Below are 20,672 nucleotides of genomic sequence, written 5' to 3'. Positions count from 1 at the left end.
TGAAGTTAATCAGTACTGTATATCTATGTTTCCATTTCCTGATATGTAAAGGGCCCACTGTACCACATGTAATCATTATGTACTCCCATACCACTGTGGTGGACTCTAATTGTAACTTTAAAGCTACTTTATAGTGTCTACCTATCTATCTATAGCCCGACGCCCTAATCCCGCAAAGGGTGGCCGCAGACAAAACGCCTCCAAGTCACTCTGTCACCCACCATTTGACTCCCCTCCCCCCAACTCACCCCCCCCTCCCTCATATACCTCTCAACTCCATCCCTCCATCTCATCCTCGGTCTACCCCTCCCTCTCCCTCCCTCCACCTCACCTACATACACCCTCTTAGTCAGTCTTTCATTCTCCATCCTCTCCACATGTCCAAACCACCTCAGTGTATTTCTCCTAATCTTTTCAACTACATCCACATCTACCCCACAACGTTCCTTCACTTCTTCATTCGTCAACCTGTCCCTCCATGTCACTCCACATGCTCCTCTCAAGTAACTCATTTCCACTGCTCTCACTCTTGACTTGTTCCCCTCTTGCAAGGTCCACGCCTCGCTTCCATACGTCAGGGTAGGGATCACAATACCATCATGCAGTGACTTCTTAACTTCCATACTCACCTCCCTATTTCTCATCACTGCTTTCAGTGTGCCAACAACCTTCCTTCCCTGCTGTACCCTTTCACGTACTTCATCCCCCAAAGTTCCATCCTTCCTCATCACACTACCCAAGTACTTGAATGCACTCACATTCTCCATATAGTGTGCTTGGATTAATTATCTTTTCAACTTTAAAGCTGTTACTTTTTTTCTTGTGTGTGTGTGTGTGTGTGTGTGCTGGCTTCCTCATGCTTACCACTATACAATGAAGATTTGTAACCCATGAGGGGTAGATTCCTAAATCATAAGGAGTATTTGTAGTTTTTGCTATTCATGGTACTGTTGGTAACCTAACAACTGCAAAAAATAACAGAGTACAGTATCATGAACATATAAAGGTAGATATTGGAAGATTGTTATCAACTACCTTATTAGGACTTTAAGCACTGTCAGTAATGAAGGTGTCTTGTACAGGGTTTTATAGGTGCTATACCCCCTGCAGAAGGGTTGGGGGTAGTACAGCATTGTTGGGGGTAGTACAGCATTATATGTATGCATGTTATATATATATATATATATATATATATATATATATATATATATTGTTATTTTTCACATTTGCATGCAGTCTCCTTATTTTTAGTGTATTTATCATATGTATGTACAGTTAAGATAATATTTTTTACCCATGAAGAGATCCAGTTCTTTTATCTTAAAATACAGTAATGTTTATTAATTGGATCTTGCTGTACTCACCTGAGGAGGGACTAAGACAGTCCAAAATATAGTGAAACAATAAAGATGAACTCGATCATCGATCTCAAGTTCTTGTTTATTTTCAAGATTATGTAGTGCTGCTTTGGATGTCGGCTCTTTCCTTTCTTCTGTCCTTCCTCTTCTGTCTTTCTTTCCTTCATTCTTTCCTCTTCCTTCCGCCTACAGGTGACTTTACATTCCCTCGTTTGTCTTGCTTTCCTTCATTCTGTCCTCTCCCTTCTGCCTATGGGTGACTCTACAGTGAGTGACAAGCCAAATGGTTTCCTGTACACCAGGAAACCATTTACTATGCTGGGTGGTAACCATATAACCAAATCATGGCACCTGGTGGTTTAGTGGGTAATTAAGGTGCTCCAGTCGGATTAAGCCTGTATAAGTTTATATCCATGGGGTAGTTGGGGTTCACTGCTCATGTAATGCCACTCAGGGATGAGTATGGCTGGTCACTCATCTTAAATGTCAGGACCAATTTGCCTAGCCCTGGGCTCCTATGCTCCTCATGGGGCAACACAGGATTGGATGATGGATGGATGGATGGATATACTGTATACTGTATATATTATCCTACCGCCACAGGTAGTGGTGCACTGTGCTGTTGAGTGTTTGGGTGCATACTAGTGGAATTGAATATGATACCAAATCCTGCAGGTGAAAATTTTCAAGGATTTATCATGTCATTTTTGGTGGCCCCAACTAGACTGATGACACTGGCAGTATGAGCTCAGTGAAGTTTATGACATAAATCAATCCCACTGGTAATGAAAGGATTAACAATGCTCACTACCCAGTGGTATGGGCCATTCATTCACTTGCCTTACATTTTATCACTAATGACAGACACTGTTTGCTATGGCAAAAATATGTATTGTGTAGAAGATGTGGAGTAAATATGTATTAAAGTAGAAGGTGTGGCGTGACCTGAGTTGCATTTCTCCGTACGAGATTAACAGGTGTGTAAAAGCCAATCTTGCAATTCTTGAATTCATGAATATGGCATGTGTCCCTTGTCTGCTTTAAAGAAAATTACTGTTTTTTCATTACTCGCACCTGAACCTCTTTAATCCAAGAACATATTTTTCATTTTATTCTTGCTATCACCAAATAATTTTATACACCACTGGAGAGCTTTGAGAACTGGGGAGGTTAGATATAGCTTACATTAACCCCTTTCAATACAAGAGGCCTTCTGAAGGTTGAGTCAAATCATCTATAGATAGAAGAATAAAATTAAGTAAGATGTCATCAGATAAATAGGTTAATGACTAAGGTACATGAAGGATGAAGTAAATAAAAAGAATTAACTGTACATTACATAGTCAATAATGTCTTACTTGTATAGTGTTGTTCACTGTTGGAGATATCCGGCATAGGGCAGTCACATTAACAGGACGTGATGGCCGTTTCGGTTCAACACCGGGCTTGTTGGTAGGTATGGGCGTCTGAGGAAAGATATATATAGTTAATCCTTGATACTCTTAGTAGGTATAGGCATCTGATGGAAAAAAAAAAAAAAAATCATCATTATCTAACCCAGTGCTTCCCCATGAGGAGCACAGGAGCCTGGGGCTAGGCAAGTTAGTCCTGACATTTAAGATGAGTGTCCAGCCTCACTCATCCATGAGTAGTATTACATGGGCAATAAATCCTAACCATCCCTTGGATATAAACCTGCACAGGCTCAATCTAGCTGGAGTGCCTTACTTACCCACTAAATCTCCAAGTACCTTAATCTGGTTATATGGTTACCATCCAGCATAGTAAATGGTTTCATGGACACCACTTGGCTTGTTACTCAGCGTAGAGTCACCCATAGACAGAATGAAGAGGAAAAAATGAAGGAAAAAAAACAGAAGAGGAAGGACGAGAGGAAAGGGCAGTCACCCGACAGCAGCACTACGTCCAGTGAGTAGATGTCGAGACAAAAATAAATCAATAAATAAATTTTAAAAAATAAATTCCATCCATCCATCATCCAATCCTACATTGCCAAATGAGGAGCATAGGAACCCAGGGCTAGGCAGTTGGTCCCGACATTTAAGATGAGAGTGACCAGCCTCACTCATCCCTGAGTGGCATTACATGAGCAATCAACCCCAACCACCCCTTGGATATAAACCTTCACCGGCTCAATATGACTGGAGCGCAATAATTACCCACTAAACCACCAGGCGCCAAAATTTGTTTATATGGTTACCACCCAGCATAGTAAATGGCTTCCTGGTGCACAGGAAACCATTTGGCTTGTCACTCAGTGCAGAGTCACCCACAGGCTGAAGGAAGTGGAAAGAATGAAAGAAAGAAAGACAGAAGAGGGAGTAATAATTATAATTGTGGTATGCAAGACCAAGCTCAGAGGAGTGTGGTGGACCAGGAGAGCGAGGAGCAGTCAGGGAGAAAGACTGAAAGTCAAGAGGCTGAGGATCAATGAAATGGCAGTTGAATACAGGACCAAAGTAGGGGAGGAGTTGGAATCAGTGAATTGGAATGAAATGGATCTAGACAGCCTGTGGAATGCACATAGGGATTGCTTATTTAGGAATCCTAAACCAGTGTGTGGTGTGGCAAGAATAACAACAAAGAAGAAAGGTATGGTATGGCGGGATGAGGAGGTTAACAGAGCAGTGGAGGAAAAGAGGAAGAAGTGGCTAGAATGGATACAGGACAGGGGTTCAGTTGGAATAACAAATGAATATATTGAGATCAAGAAGCACGCAAAAGAGACTAGTGATGAGGAAAATGAAGGAGGTAAATGACGATCTAGGATGAAAAATGAATGCATATTATTCTGAAAACAGGAAGTTATTCTGGAAAGATATGGAAATGTAGAAGTGGGAGCAGAAAGAAATGTAAAAGTGTGGAGAATGTAAGTGGTAGATTACCCATGGAGATGAAGTAAGGACCAGATGAAAAGAATATTTTGAAAGCCTGATCAATCAGAATAGAGAGGGCTCAGCCACTGTAAACATGATTGGTTTTGGGGGGGTGTAGAGAAGGAATGCAGTGCCAGGAAACGTGACACTCGCACGGGTGAGGAACACCATGAAGCAGCTGAAAAATGAGAAAGCAGCTGGGGTTGATGAGGTGTATGCAGAGATGATTAAGTGTAGTGGAGAGAGCAGAATGAATTGCTTGTTGGAGATACGTAAAAAGGCATGGATGAGTGAAACTGTGCTAGCAGAGTGGAAAAAGGCTGTGATTGTACTCCTGTACAATAATAAAGGTGAGCAAAGTGAGTGCAAGAATTATTGTGGTATAAGTTTACTGAGTGTTGTAGGGAAGGTATAGGGAAGAATTATCATAAAGTACGAGAGATATCATAAGTCCTGGTGAGTAATGAACAGGGTGGCTTTAGGAGTGGCAGAGGATGTGGGAATCAAATATTTGCAGTGAAACATATAGAGAAAGCTTGTAAGAAAGACTATAAGGTGTTTATGGCATTTATGGATCTGGAAAAAGCATACGACAAATTAGACAGAGAAGGATTGTGGAAGGCTTTGCGCATGTACAGTGTAGATGGTAAGCTGTTAGGTGTCGTCGAGTTTTTATGACGGCAGAGAGGCAGGTGTAAGGGTAAATGAGCATCTAAGTGAATGGTTCATGATCAATGTGTGTGTGTGACAAGGTTGTGTGGTGTCCCTGTGGTTGTTCAATATATATATGGATAGGGTGCTGAGAGAAGTAAAAGCATGAGTAATGGAGAGAGGGATGGTGCTGGTAATGAATGGAATGTCTCAAAATTTGTTGTATGCTGATGATGCAGTGCTACCTGCAAATAACAGACAAGAACTTGGTAGACTAATGCAGAGTTTTGTTAATGTTTGTGACTGTCGTGTCTTAGATGCAGTGATACTTGCAAATACCAGACAAGAGCTTGGTAGACTAGTGCAGAGTTTTGTTAATGTTTGTGAGCGTCGTGCCTTGAGAGTAAATGTAGAAAAGGGGTAAAGTGATGGTAATCAAGAGCAAGGTGACTCCCAGTGCGATGTTACAGTGAGCGGAAAGAGAGTGGAAGTGGTGAGAGAGTTCAAATACCTGGGTACAGTGATAGAAAATCGAGGAAAATTTTTAAAAGAAGTGGAAAGTACAGTAACACAAGGAAGGAAAGTAGCTGGTGCTATGAAGGCCTTCATAAGAAACAAAGACGTGAATGTTGCAGCCGAACGAGGCTTACATGAGGGAGTGTTAACCCGAGATGTCCCGTTGACGTATGGGTATGTTGCAACATTTTACATTTGCCAGTCCCGTCGACATACTGGTATGTTTTGCAATTGCACGGTCCCTAATTTGCACAATTTTCAATTTTCGCGCGTGATTTTTCGTACATATACACGGGACACCTTCCTCTATTCCTCTACAAGATGCCAAGCAGGGACAATGCCTTACACCGCATAACCCCCCCCCCCCGCACACCACTGTCTCAGCAATTCACCTGTTACCAGTGACCTGGCCAATAAAGACATTCAGGGCCAGAGTGATTCCCCAATCGATGACAATGTGGAGGGCAAAGTTTACATAGCATTAGAGGAAGAAACAGTCAGAAATGATGATCAGGTAATGTGGCAAAAGAAGGTCAGGAATGGTGATGAGTTAGTGAGTGAAACAATGCTTATAATGCCTATATTACTGTTTGAAAACCAATATACTCTCATACTACATATAAATTCGTACCAAATAAACAAATAAATACCGTTTAGGAGTGGTGTGGAATAGTTATCCTCCCACAGAACTCATTTTCTTTGCAGCCAGCCTGATAGAAAACCCTGTAAGGTAAGGAGGTACTCCTACCTGTATCGAGTATTTTAAACCTCAGGTGAGCAATTTCTCTATGAATTTTCGGTGTTTCTCACCAAAAGCGGAGGTTTTAGCCAAAAAAAAATTTTCCAAAAATGGTCGGAACTGGGGGGTGTTGGAGGTGTGAAAGTGGTCGGGACGTGACAGGTTAATGCCAGCTTTAACATATGGATGAGAGACTATGGTGTGGCATGAGAATGAAAAGTCAAGAGTGAGAGCAGTGGAGATGGGACTGCTGAGGAATGTATATATGTGGAGGACAGAGAGTGGATAGGATACAAAATAATGTGATTCATGAAAGATGAGGAGTGAGGACGTCTGTGAACACCAGAATCTACAACACTAGATTAGATGATGAATGAATGAATGATGACATCATCTGGACACAAGGGGTTAAATCCAAAGTACAGAAAAATAACAAAAAAACTCCCTAGTTACTTCAGATTCACTGCAATCTCAAAAGTTTACCTGTCATTTCCTCCACTTTATAATACTACTGTATTTACTTGTATTATGGAAAAAGCTATTACACAGAACATCTCTGACGTATAATAAAGAAGGTCTATATACTGAACACTAAAGGCAGACTCTTGAAAATAAACGTACATCACACAGTACAGCACATCTAAAAAATTAGATTCACAGTGTCCAGATCAGTATGAGAAACATCAAGACAGAGGTAGACAGGTGTCCAGAAAGGAGCAAGGTATAAAAATGTTATGAAAAACACAAGATATTAAAAGCTGATCAAACACTACAGATGTAGTATTTGATTAAAAGGGCAATTTCTTACAAATAGTGCATTAGCAATGTAAATATGGTATAAAATCTTCTTTGACACCTTATTAATTACTATTATATAAAATCCCAATCAGTCACTTATCAACACACATACAATGAAATCAGATCTTTCTGCATATAACTGTGAATCCAGCATTGACTATGACAATATGTAGACAAAACACTGAATGCAGAACAGGGGGCCCAGGGTATATGATATTTAACCAAAGCTGGCTTCCCAAAGAAGCCAACTTTGGTGAAGCGTTGAATAAATGGGGCCCCATCCTGCACTTGCTGTAGTTTTTATACAAACTGTTCCGCATATATTTCATAATAATCGTGTCAACATTAAAAATGTGATATTCTCTATAACTTTCACTCAGATTACCATATATAGTATTAGAAATTCCCAAATCTGAAATGGTCAGCACTAAGAGGCTTTTGGAAATGTGAATTTCTGAAAAATCTATTATTCTCAATCATTACCATCAGATATATGTATGGACGGCCACCATTTGGAATTCCCTTCACTAAACACTGTATCGATGCTATAATTTCTTATCCCACAATCATGGTTTTGATGGTTCAGGTGTGAAAATGCAACAATAAGTAAAAATTTGTTTTATTTGTGTTGACAGAATCAGAGGGAAAAACAAAAGGTGATAAAATCAACCTAACTGGGTTCAAATGAGTCCAGCTTGAACTCTTGTTAGGTTGATTGTAAAGTGCTGTGGCATTTTGTCAATATATAGTGGCAACTCCAGATTTTTTTTTCTTTTTTTTAGGAAACATACTGTTTCAATAATTCTATTAGTAAACTAACCTTTTCAAATTTCTTTAGGAAAACTGAGACTTTCATAAATTCTGATATCAAAGTTTGGGCATCGTGCTGCAAAACTTATGTCTTTAAAATTTTCCCCAGTGCACTGAATTCTTTAGTTTTAGGATATCTCCCCAAAGGTGAAAAAATCATATGACAGCAGCCAAAATAAAATATAGGTATGTATTTGAGCTGAAGGAACTTTTATCTTACTCCACCTAGTGGTACTTAGTACATCATATAGGCAAAGACTTAAATTTCTTATATTTAAACCTCTAAGCACCTTACCCTAAATACTTACAGGTAATGGACACATTTTATCATTAATTTTGACAGCAACATTAGGTGGGAAGTTGTCTTCTTGCTCACATGTCGTCTCCAGTAAGCAAAACCTCATCTGAACCTAAAAATAATTGAAAAAAAATATATATATATACTGACATATAGGCAAGACCAGCAAATGTTCACTAAATATTCACTTAATATTCTTTGTTGTAGTAACTGCCGTAGTGAAAATATATTTATGTTTCTGAGGGGCTTGGCTAAGCCCACATACATGTGTATGCAATTTATTCCTGATGTTGATGGTGCTCAACGCTGATACTAGATGCCATGTAGCTCTATCAAACCACTGTACCACTGACTTCCCTCCCCCCCAATACTGCATGCCCTTTCTATCAACAACCCTTACCATGGGCCTTAGGTCTGAATTAGTTTTCCTTTTAGACCATCTGAAATCCAAAGCTAATGACTCCAACCTACCCTGAGGAACAGATTCTACTAGTGAAGAAAAATATGTCCTACTGGTCCATCCATCCATCATCCAGTCCTATGTTGCCCTATGTGGAGCATAGAAGCCTGGGGTTAGGCAAGTTGGTCCTGACATTTAAGATGAGAGTGACCAGCCTCACTCATCCCTGAGTGGCATTACATGAGCAATAAAGCCCAACCACCCCTTGGATATAAATCTGCAGCGGCTCAATCCGATTGGAGCACCTTTTTTAATCGCTAAACCACCAGATGCCATAAATTGGTTATGTGGTTACCATCAACCATAGTTAATGGCTTCTGGTGTACAGGAAACCATTTGGCTTGTCACTCAGTGTAGAGGAAAGAAGGAAGAGGAAAGAATGAAGGAAAGAAAGACAGAAGAGGGAGTGTAAAGTCACCTGTAGACAGAAGGAGGAGGAAATAATGAAGGAAAGAAAGACAGAAAAGGACGGGAGGAAGAGAGGAAAGGACAGACTCCCAAAGCAGAACTACAAAGAGTCAGTGAATGGTGAGTGCCCCTACCTACCACTATTTAAGAGGACAGAAAGTACAGGATGGATTTTATTCTGCACTGAAAAACACAAAACAATGTATGCGATGATCACATGAAAAATTTATGAATGAAATAATACAGACAAGTTATCAATCATAAGTGTGACAAGAATCATCTACCATCGATGGCTGTGAATACTGTAATGTGCTATACACAGTAATATAACAATTCATCAAGCCAATATCAGGATGTTACTTGTGCTTTTTGGTGAGTACTGTACAGTCTCCAAAAGTACTATATAGGCCTCCAAGGACCTGTTGCTTCTGTAAATGAACAAAAGACACCTTGCAACTATGGACCTAACAACTAAAGATGCATCACAAACCCTCAAAGTAATTATTACATGCATAAAACTGACAACTGGCAACTCTCCCGTACTAGGACAGCGGTCCTACCAAAATTATGAAGGTGTATACAATTACTGTACTTGTCAGAAGCCTTTGTCCATTGTGCCATACAGTTTCAATAAGGAATGGAGCCATTACTTTTCTGAAAGGCTGTTCATCACTTGTTTACATTTCAACAATCAAGTTCCATATTACCCTGGGGAACAGGAAATCAAGCCCCCTGCTAGGGGGTTGGATACCATACTCTCCACTGTCAATGGGAAGTAAGGATTTCACAAACCAGTACATACTGTATACACCCTAGTGCCTTTTCTAGCACCAGGAGGAAAGACAGCAACTCAACAATCTAGGACTTTAGTTGTTGTCTATATACAACCAGAGAACTATGCCAGTGACCTCTTGCACTAAGATCCCTAACTACTAGGGGAAGTACAACTCAGATCTCTCGATAGTGGGCTCTTCCTTACACATCAACATGTTGGTTGAAAATGAGTCACCGTTACCATAAAAACAAGCAGACTCTGCTGTATATCCAATTGTGCCCTCATCTTTATCCCTGCTTCCTCTCTGCTAAAAAAAAAACATCTTTATCCCCACTTCCTCCCTGTTGAAGAACTCATTTTAATCCCTATTTCCTCCCTGCTAAAGGTTACAGAGCACCTGTATCCTCATTCTGGTAGTCATCAACTTTAGGGCCACAGCAAAAATCATGTCCGATACATATTCTGTACCCTTTCTTTCATTACAGTGTAAAGAGAACCCTTGAAATCCATGATGGTACCAAAGTTTCACATTGCAACTTTACTGCCACATAGCCTAAATATCTGCAAATGTTGTCCATTCAAAATAAAACTGAACAGGAGAAATTAAAATTAAAATTATTTCACTTTAACAAATGACTGGATATTGCCAGGGATGGCCCGATCGGGGAAAAGGTGGGGGGGGGGGGTCACCTCCCACTAATGTATATTCCTGAGTTGGTAAAGAAAATTGCTGAGTTGATCAAAAATGGAGAGTACCATACAGACTTCCTCTTTCTTTTTTTTTTACACAAAAGGAGAGGTCTCCAAGTGGACAAAATATTTTTTAAAATAAGTTTTTATATATATATATATATATATATATATATATATATATATATATATATATATAGATATATATATATATATATATATATATATATATATATATATATATATATATATATATATATATATATGTACACAGTAAAAGTCCATTAATCCAAACACTGATAATCTGAAAATCCCAATAATCCAAATTCTTGAAGAAGGCTGACAAAAACTCCAGAAGTAAAAAAAAAATCAAAATTAAAAAATTCAAACTGGGCGCCAAATGTGCCGAAGTGACAAGGGGTGTGGTCATGGAAGTTTCACGGAAGGAAGCTTCTGTATACTTTGATAAAATGGTGCAATTTGTTGAACAAAATAATTATTACAATGGGGCTGAGGTGGTCAATTTTCATATCTTGCTAAATAAGTTCAACAAGAAACGTGTGCAGTCTGTCAGGCAGGCTGATATCCGTGACTGGCTGAAGTGCACGGGCTGCCAGGTGGGTAAATCTACTAATGGTTTCAGGACAATTCGTCGTCACAACAAAAACAAGACAATTTGGCGTCAGGACAATTCGCACCCTGAACGATTCCCCATCATTCTATAAATATACTTATCATTAATTAACTGATATTTTAATAACTAATTTTCAGGGGGATCTATCAAGGTCTAAGTTCATTCAATAGAATAGGCTTTGGATATCATTTATAAGATGCATTTTAGACAATAATTAACTTGGTTCTACCTCGCAGTAGTTGACTTTGAATTATATTCTAGCATCACCCACAGCTGTCTTCATTAATTTCCATTGGTACTACAACATCCTGGGTATATTTTAAAACAACTTTGAAGAGGTACAAGTATTCAAAAACTAGTGTACTTGCTAAATAAAATTATATGTAAATAAACGACGGGGAATCGTCCTGAAGGGGAATCGTCCATATTTTGATGGCAAATTGTGCTTTTACAATACGTGCATATTACTGTATTACTGACCCTGGACTTTCTCTAATAGGATTTACCTGCCTACAACTGCTGTTTTCAACACTACGCATTACTGGTGAGTTAAACAACTCATAACACATCTTAATTTACCAATTACAGTTCGTGGCTTTAGTAATATATTATTAAGTAAAAAAATTTGTGTAATACGTAATGTTAATATGTGCCATATTGTGTTATGAATGAATGAAAAGTGGTCCATTCCGTAAAATTTCAGTTTAAACATGCAAATAAGTGTCTTAGGGGTCCCACTCAGAAATCCGAAAATCTGATAATCCGAATGATTCTCGGTCCACTGCCATGAGGATTAATGGACTTTTACTGTATGTGTGTGTGTGTGTGTATATATATATATATATATATATATATATATATATATATATATATGTATATATATATATATATATAAATATATATATATACACAGTAACCCCTCCAATATCTGGATCAATAGAGCCATCGGTAGGTTCGGATATTGGTTTCGTCCGGATATTGGGCCCCAGCTTATGGACTTGTACTTACGGACCCTAACACAGAGAAACACCTATACAACTCCCTCCGGACATGCATAGCACCTATTTAACACCCAAATCACACCAATAAGGCACATAAATGACTGAAATAAATGCAATAGAAACATAAAATGTGGGTTTAGAAGTATGTTCATACATTAATAAACATTCTGGTACTTATGGACTCTAACCGAACCTAACCTAACCGAACCTAACCGAACTCTGAAAAACACATTCCTTTTTTTTTTTTTTTTTTTTTTTTTTTTTTTATGCGAGGAAGAAGGAACCAAAGGCCATGAGCCCGCAGTAACAGTTCCCTCCAAGAGAAAAACAAAATACAATAGAGAGCCAAATTCAAGATCCGATCATTTTGAGATGCCTGGACACACTGCGTTTGAAAGACTGGAGATCATAGGCAGGAGGAAATACAGACAGAGGGAGACAGTTCCAGAGCTGACCTGTTGCATGAATGAAAGACTGGGAGTAACGGTTAACTCTTGCATTAGAGAGTTGGACAGAAAAGGGATGAGAGTTTGCTGCCAGACGGGTGCTACGCGCCCGTCGTAGAGGTGGAGGAATGCAAGCAGACAGTTCAGAGGAGCAGTGACCATTAAAGTAGCAATAGAAAAGAGATAAAGATGCAACAGTGCGGCGAAGAGACAGAGGTTGAAGGGAGTCAGTAAGAGGAGGAGAGTTAATGAGACGAAAAGCCTTTGACTCCACCCTATTGAGAAGAGCTGTATGTGGGGAGCCTCCCCACACATGAGAGTTGTACTCCACACAGGGGCGGATAAAACCCCTGTATAGAGTCAACAATTGTGCAGGGGTAAAGAAAGAGCGGAGTCGGCTTAGCACACCCAATCTCTTGGAAGCAGATTTTACAAGAGATGTAATATGATCTTTCCAAGATAAGTCCCGAGTAAATGAAACCCCAATCATGTTCAAGGATGATGCAGGATTAATCTGAATATTACTAAACATTAGTGGGTATACCTGTGGAAGATTCTGTCGGGTTGATAGGTGTAAGAACTGAGTCTTAGAAGCATTAAAGACAACCATATTATTTTTACCCCAGTCAGAGATATGAGCCAAGTCAGACATTAGGTGTGCCATAGCCTCATCCCTTGTTTCTTGAAGTAACTGTTGAGATGGGCGTTGCGGGAACCGAATGGAAAGGTGAAGGGTGGAGTCATCAGCGTATGAGTGGATAGGGTTAGATGTACAGCTTAGAAGATCATTGATGAATAAAAGGAAGAGAGTTGGTGATAGGACAGGGCCCTGAGGAACACCACTGTTGATAGATCTAGGAGAAGAACGATGGCCGTCTACGACAGCAGCTATAGAACGACCAGAAAGGAAGCTAGCGATGAAGGTACAGATAGAAGGATAGAAACCGTAGGAGGGCAGTTTGGAAATTAAAGATTTGTGCCAGACTCGATCGAAAGCCTTTGAGATGTCAAGTGCAATGGCAAAGCTTTCGCCAAAGTCCCGAAAGGAGGATGACCAGGAGTCTGAAAGGTAGGTGAGAAGATCGCCAGTGGAGCGTCCCTGACGGAACCCATACTGACGATCGGAAAGAAGGTTGTGATAGGAAAGATGCCTTAAAATTTTTTTATTAAGAATTGACTCGAAAACTTTTGAAATACAGGACGTTAAAGCAATTGGACGATAGTTGGAGGGTTGGGAGTGGTCACCCTTCTTTGGGACTGGCTGAATGAGAGCAAACTTCCAGCAAGAAGGAAAGGTACAAGTTGACAAAGGCGAAATAGTTTGCCTAGGCAGGGTGTAAGCACAGAAGCACAGTTTTTGAGAACAACAGGAGGGACCCCATCAGGCCCATATGCCTTGTTAGTACTGAGGCCAGTAATGGCAGAAAATACATCAACTGAAGAAATTTTAATGTCAGCCATGAGGAAGTCAGAGGGGGGAAGTGATGGAGGAACAGCACCGGAATCGTCTAAGGTGGAATTGGAGGAGAAAGTCTGTGCGAAGAGATCTGCTTTATCAGTAGAAGAAATAGCTACAGAACCATCAGAGTAGAAAAGAGGAGGGAAGGATGATGAGGTAAAGTTGTTAGAAAGATTTTTGGCAAGGTGCCAGAAGGAGCGGGAAGAATTCGAGTTGGAGAGTTGAGAGCATTTAGTATGGATGAAATTATTTTTAGTAGAGCGAAGAACAGACTTAGCACGATTCCGGGCAGAAACGTAAAGATTATGTGATTCAGGGGTGGATTGGCTCCGGTACCTTTTGTAGGCCTTCTCCTTGTTGCGGACAGCATTAGAACAAGCGTGATTAAACCAAGGCTTTCTTGCGTTAGTCAAAGGATATGAGAAAGGAATGTATGCTTCCATGCCCGAGAGAATAACCTCCGTAATGCGCAAGGCACACTCAGATGGCTCACGGCCATGGAAGCAATAATCATTCCAGGGAAAATCAAAGAAGTACTGCCTGAGGGCCTCCCAGTCCGCAGCTCCAAAATGCCAGAGACGACGTTTCCCTGGAGGGTCCGCAGGCCGTACTGGAGCGATAGGACAGGTTAAGGTAATAAGGTTGTGATCGGAGGAGCCCAACGGAGAGAAAAGATTAACAGAGTAAGCAGAAGGATAGTTGTGAGGAAGAGGTCAAGTATGTTGGAGCTCTCTCCAAGGCGGTCAGGGATACGGGTAGGGTGCTGTACAAGCTGCTCTAGGTCATTAAGGATAGAAAAGATGTAGGCTTGTTCACCAGGTGGATCCGTGAAAGGAGAGGAGAGCCAAAGGTGGTGGTGAACATTGAAATCTCCAAGAATGGAGATTTCAGAGAAAGGAGAAATGGACAGAATGTGTTCCATCGTAGAAGTAAGATAGTCGAAGAATTTTTGATAGTCAGTAGAATTAGGGGATAAGTAAACAGCACAGACATATTTAGTCAGAGAATGACAGGAAAGCCGAAGCCAGAGAGTGGAGAATTCAGAAGAATCAAGTTCAGGAACACGAGAGCAAGATAAGTCGTTGCGTATGTATACACAACAGCCACCTTTGGCTTTGAAATGAGTATAGAGAAAGTAGGAGGATACAGAAAAGGGTTTGCTGTCAGTTGCCTCAGACAGCTGAGTCTCCGTTAGAAAAAGAAGGTGAGGTTTAGAGGAGGAGAGGTGGTGCTCAACAGAGCGAAAGTTAGAGGAAAGGCCGCGAATGTTGCAGAAATGAAGAAGAAGAGAGTCAGACAGTGGTTCCAGGCACCTCGAGTCGTCACCGGGAGAGGGGCAGATGGCAGGGGCATTTATGGTCCCCCCCCCTGGGGACTCCGAGGCTGGGTGAATTGACGCCATTTTGGTAAATTTTGAATAGGAAGTGTAGTGTGTACTGTGCATGTAGTTTGGTGAAGATAGATAGAGAAATTTGTACTGGAGAGCATGCTGGCCTACTCTCTGTGTAACTGAGACACTGAAAAAGTTCAGCAAAGGGGGATGGTCAGGAACTAGTCCTGAGGGCTGATGAAACGGGAGCTCCAGCACTCCCTGTCATCAGCTTTCCATCCACCTCGGGAGTACTGCCCTGCTCGACTGGTGCTACAGTCTACTGCACATGCATGAGGTAAGTTTAGTATGGAAAGAAGTACAGTATGACACTTTCTGGTAAGTATAGTATGGGAAAAAATACAATATGAAACATTCTGGTAAATATAGTATGGGAAATAGTACAACATGAAACATTTTGGCTACTTACAGCAAGTCCCTGGCCACCTCGATGAATAACCGCCTCCTCTCGGACTCTGACAGTAAGAACGATTTCCTGAAGCACTTGCACTACACTCTTCCTGAAGTCTTGCACTGAACTTAGTCAATAACACACAGAAGTCCGTTCTTTTCACAGTGTTCACTTTAGTCCAAATAATGTTCCATTAAATTTAAGTGTTGCACATTAACTTTTCCCAAGTTTTTTTAAGTTTCCAAAGCCAAAACAAAGAAGGTTAGTTACGTTAAATTTCTTTTCTACTTAGTCTTTTCTCCCAACTTGAAAACCTTAACACAACACACCGTTTTTCACTGCACAACACTCAAAATTCCCGTGTGGTCTAGTGGAGAAGTTCTTGCTGTTTATTCACTGTCAGAGCCCGAGAGTATCACTGGCAGGCGTCCAAGGGGTGCATCGGTGGGTAGTGGTGATGGCGTACCGACTACAGAAGACTCTGAAGACAGCCGCAAACTCACGTCGAGCGGTGACTCCACTGTAGCTGATGTGCTGGGCTGTGGCTCGGAGCATGAGGGCCTGTCTTGGGGAGGCAATGGAGTGGAACCAGGGCTTGGCACAGCGGGGGTCACGGGCCTGAAAAAACTGTCAATCGTTGACTGACGCAAGGACCGACGATTCTGGCAATTGATGATGCGCTGCCGGAAAGCACGCACTTCCTCCACGAGTTCCAAGGGCCCCATCTCCCTGTCGCAGTCCGGGTGTTCCAGGTAGTCTAGGACGAACTCTAGATGTTCCCGGAGTGCGCTCAGCTTGGGGATGGCTGGAGTAGTGTCCTGCTGGGCGGAGTCTGCATCATCAACGCCTTCGTCGTCGGAATCTTCAAGTTCGGGACTGACACCAGCAACCGAAGACGCGATCTCGATATCAGACAACGTCTGATACCCAGAATCGCCCTCGTCGTCGTCCAACCACTCACGAACATCGTCCACATCAACATCGTCGCCGTGCGTACGTAGCCGTGCATGGAAGTCATCCACGTCAAACCCTAGGAAATCGTACTCCACATCTGTTCCGAGAAGCAGACGAGACCAACCATTTTCAAGAGTTTTCACAGGGACTTCCTTCCATGCACTAGCCCAGTTGTACAGCGCAGACTTGATGTTGTAGCGGCGAAGGTTTTCCAAAGTCCGCTTGCCTCGAGTGTCACGTCCTTCCCTGCGCTCGTCCTCGTCCTCGAGAACCAACATCACCTCGTCCAGGAACTTCCGACGGTACAGGCGCTTTGTTGCCACGATCACTCCTTGGTCCATTGGTTGAATGAGAGCAGTCGTATTAGGTGGCAGAAACATGCACCTAATACGGCCATTCTCAGCAACCAAGTCCTTGTCGCACGGGTGGGCAGGTGCATTGTCGAGGAGAAGGAGAGCCTTTACCTGGTCGCGAGGAATTCCCAGTGTCTTCGTCTGGTAATGTATGACCTCCTTGACGAAGTGATGGTGAAACCAGTCTTTGAAAATCACAGCTGTGAACCATGCTTTCAAAGAATGGTACCATACGACAGGAAGGACATCCATCACCCCACGAAGGCACCGAGGCTGCTTTGCACGGCCAACAATAACGGGCTTAAGCCGGTGCATGCCGTTAGCATTGGCACAACACAAAGCAGATATCCGTTCCTTAGAAAGCTTGCGGCCAGGTACACGCTTCTCCGTCTCATCGGCGAGAGTGTTCGTTGGCACCGAGCGATAGAATGGGCCAGTTTCGTCAGTGTTATAGACTTGACTGAGAGTGAGGCCCTCCCTGTCGATCAAGCCTTTCACCTTGTGCCGAAACTCGTCCACTCCATCCTCGTTAGCGTCCAATGCTTCGCCATGTGCTTTACGGTTAGTAAGGCCATGTCGCAACTTGAACGCGAAGAGCCAACCCTCGGATGCCTTGAAGTCTAGGGCGTCGTGAAGCCTTGCAAACTTCTCAGCAGCAGCCTTCAGCTCCGTTCCACGTACCATCACACCAGCTGCACGTTGCTGTCGATACCAAATCAACGTGGAGCGGTCGATCTCTGCATACTTGGGGGTAAACATAACCTTCCTCTCCACGTTGCGTTTGCTTCTCGACGAGAAGTCAGCCGTGTACAGCATGAGCTTGTCTCGGGAACGCTTGATATCGAACAAAGTCGACCGGGCCAGGTTGAACTCGCGGAGAATGCGAGAGGAAGACCAACCCGCATCAACCTTCTCCAATATCTCCTGTTTCTTCTCCAGAGTCAACACCACTCTCTTCCTTTTCTCAGGAGGCGGGGCCATCATCACACACACTAAGAGTAGGGCAGAGAGCAGCAGGAGGCCTTGCAGCAAGTACAGCACCACCACAAAAGCGAGCACGTGGGCAGCCATGGCGAAGAGCGTAGGTCCAGTCGCGGTGAGAGACAGGCGGGAAGTGGGGAGGATGCAGCGGCGCTCTATCGGACGTCGGAGGAATGACGAACCAAAACAATGCTCTCACGCGGCGCGCGCGGCAAGTTCAAATTATGGACGGAAAAAAAATCGATTTTTTTTTTCCAATTTTTTTGGATTTTCGGACCATTTTGGGAATGTTTGATCCCAGGACGATAAAGTTCGGTTAGTGGGGATGTTCGGTTATTGGGCGTCCGGATATTAGAGTGATTACTGTACTGTAAATATTATCCTAGGGCTATTTTTTATTCTTAAAATTGACGAAGTGCCATATCTAATTTGTCGGTCAAACAAGGGCTGAGATGGTCAAATAAGTGGCAAGTTGATCAAATATATGGAAAGTTGGTGAAAACTAAGGTTACCCTACCCCACAATCACAAACTCGTCAGGCCATCCCTGGATACTGCATTTTAAAGCTGGGGGCTATATGCAAAGGAAAAGACAGACTGAGAATGTCTACCTACCTGGACACAGTAATCTTGCTTCCCAGGTCGCAAATCCCTTGAATTGGCTATTTTATTTGCTTGCTGAGATGATAGGGAAAATGCAAATGTTGGGTAACGTCCTGGGAGTTGAGGAGCTGGAAAAATAATGTACTGTATAGTTAAAACCAGTATTACATACAGTTTCAGAGGCAATATGCTGTGCCTGCATGGGTCAGCCTTGTTCATTTGGTAGCTAAAGTACACTCAAACCTCGATTTAAGGGACTAAATGGGGAATCAACTTGTACTTACTTGAAACTGTCCCTTATTTGAAAATGTCCATTGTTTTACCACATATAAAGATAATCTTATTATGAAATGCAGTGAGTGTTTCACTTATCTTATTTACATGATTATGAATATTATTTTACTGGTACTGTACAAACATATTAATATGTATAACCTAGACATTACGAATCACTTTTTAACGGTCTTGTCCGTTTGTCAGGTAGAATATGGAGTCCCTTAAATCTGAAATCCCTTAAATGGAGGTCCCTTAAATTGAGGTTTGAGTGTACTCCTCCAGCTAAACAATCTTTCACAATATCTCTGTCAACTATTTAAGAGTATTGGGGAAAAGAGTATTAAAGTAGCAGCAAAACTGTAAGCAGGAGAGTAAATATATTTTTGGCACAGCTGTACAGGGGGATTTGGTTGTGTGAGGGTCCCGCATGGCAAGGGGGTGTGTACTTAAAGCTTGGCTGCAGCTGGATGTAATTTGCATCTTTTGGTAAAGACAGGGTTAACATGGGACAAGTGCTGGGATATGATTTACAGACAAAGAATAAAGCTAATGAGAAAGCATACAGTAAACTAAGTATGCAGCATTACTCTCCTCCAAACAGTATTATACAGATAAGAGATGGGTTCAAGTATGATCATGCAAAAAAAAAATAAAGTACTGTACTTGAGCTGAACTATCAAGCAGTGCACCCAATTAAATGGGCCATCAAATCACTCGCACATCATTCAAACCTTTAAAATCGTGGTTCCATCTTACAAACTGAAACATCTTCACATCTGGCAGATATTGTATAAATAAAATGAATCTTTAAAAAAAAGGAAAAGAAAAAAAAATACAGCACATGCATACTGCACTTAAGTAAAAACTAGCCTGTGAAGTGAAGCCAGGAATCCGAGGACACGAATGACCTATAAATGAGTTCTGATGATAATTCTCTCACTTTCATGCTTTTCTTCATTTGCTGGATCCAACCTTACCCCATTCTTAGGTGAGGAAAACAAGGTCATGATGGTGATGATGAAGATGATGATGTTTTTTTCGTTAAATATGTACTGTGCTTCAGAGACCTTCATGATCAAGCAATTCTCGGTTACTGTGCTAACAAAGGGATACCAAACATTTGCATGTGCTTCTCCATACATATTTCATCCAACCATTAATACCTGAGTTAATCCCTAACTTCTTCAAGTTCCACAGCTACTTTATTTTCTCCAAACACTCATTTACCAAACCTTTTACCAGGAAACTCACACACACATTCTTTTTTTCCACTTTATATATATATATATATATATATATATATCAACCACAAATTGACTTAGGATCTCCCCCCACAAGGTATTAAAAAACACAGAAATCACAGTACCTCACAATGTTTGTTCATGAAATGCCATTCATTAATATGAAATCATGTTTCCCTTGTTTTTCAGGACCAGTTGGATGCATTTTGGCATGGAATCACCTAATCTCTAAAGTAATCTATGGACATTTCTTTGCACCAAACACCTGTCAGTTCAGTCTTGAGGTTGTCCAGATTGGGTGTCTTCTCTGCCATAATTTTCTTCATCTTTGCCCAGCAGTTTTCTATCGGATTTAGATCCGGACTGTCATCAGGCCAGTCGAGGACCTCACTCCAATTATCCTGAAGCCATTTTGTCACCATTCTTGACTTGTAACATAGAGCTGAATCGTTCATGAAAAAGTCACACCCATGAATACCAGAAAAGTTTAACAAATGATCTTTCAGAACTTGAATGTACTGGCCACCATTCATCAACAAGTTCT

At 41.5% G+C, this 20,672-nt stretch overlaps 1 protein-coding gene across 1 annotated transcript in view; it reads right to left on the bottom strand.

Moving 5' to 3' along the window:
• The window catches only part of LOC145411438 (E3 SUMO-protein ligase PIAS2-like), a 54,613-nt gene that overhangs the window by 15,975 nt on the left and 17,966 nt on the right, over positions 1-20,672 (bottom strand). The window contains exons 4-6 of the mRNA XM_080281477.1: positions 18,624-18,739; positions 8,078-8,179; positions 2,717-2,824 (exon numbers count right to left, since the gene is read on the bottom strand). Coding sequence (XP_080137603.1) covers positions 2,717-2,824; positions 8,078-8,179; positions 18,624-18,739 — 326 coding nt within the window. The remainder of the gene's footprint in view (positions 1-2,716; positions 2,825-8,077; positions 8,180-18,623; positions 18,740-20,672) is intronic.

The sequence above is a fragment of the Coenobita brevimanus genome, chromosome 89 (assembly GCF_032717465.1).
Source record: "Coenobita brevimanus isolate Jiangsu-jjx chromosome 89, ASM3271746v2, whole genome shotgun sequence".
NCBI classification, from domain to species: Eukaryota; Metazoa; Arthropoda; class Malacostraca; order Decapoda; family Coenobitidae; genus Coenobita; species Coenobita brevimanus.
The sequence above is the reverse complement of the archived record's forward strand: the minus strand, read 5'-3'. Positions and strand labels throughout refer to the sequence as shown.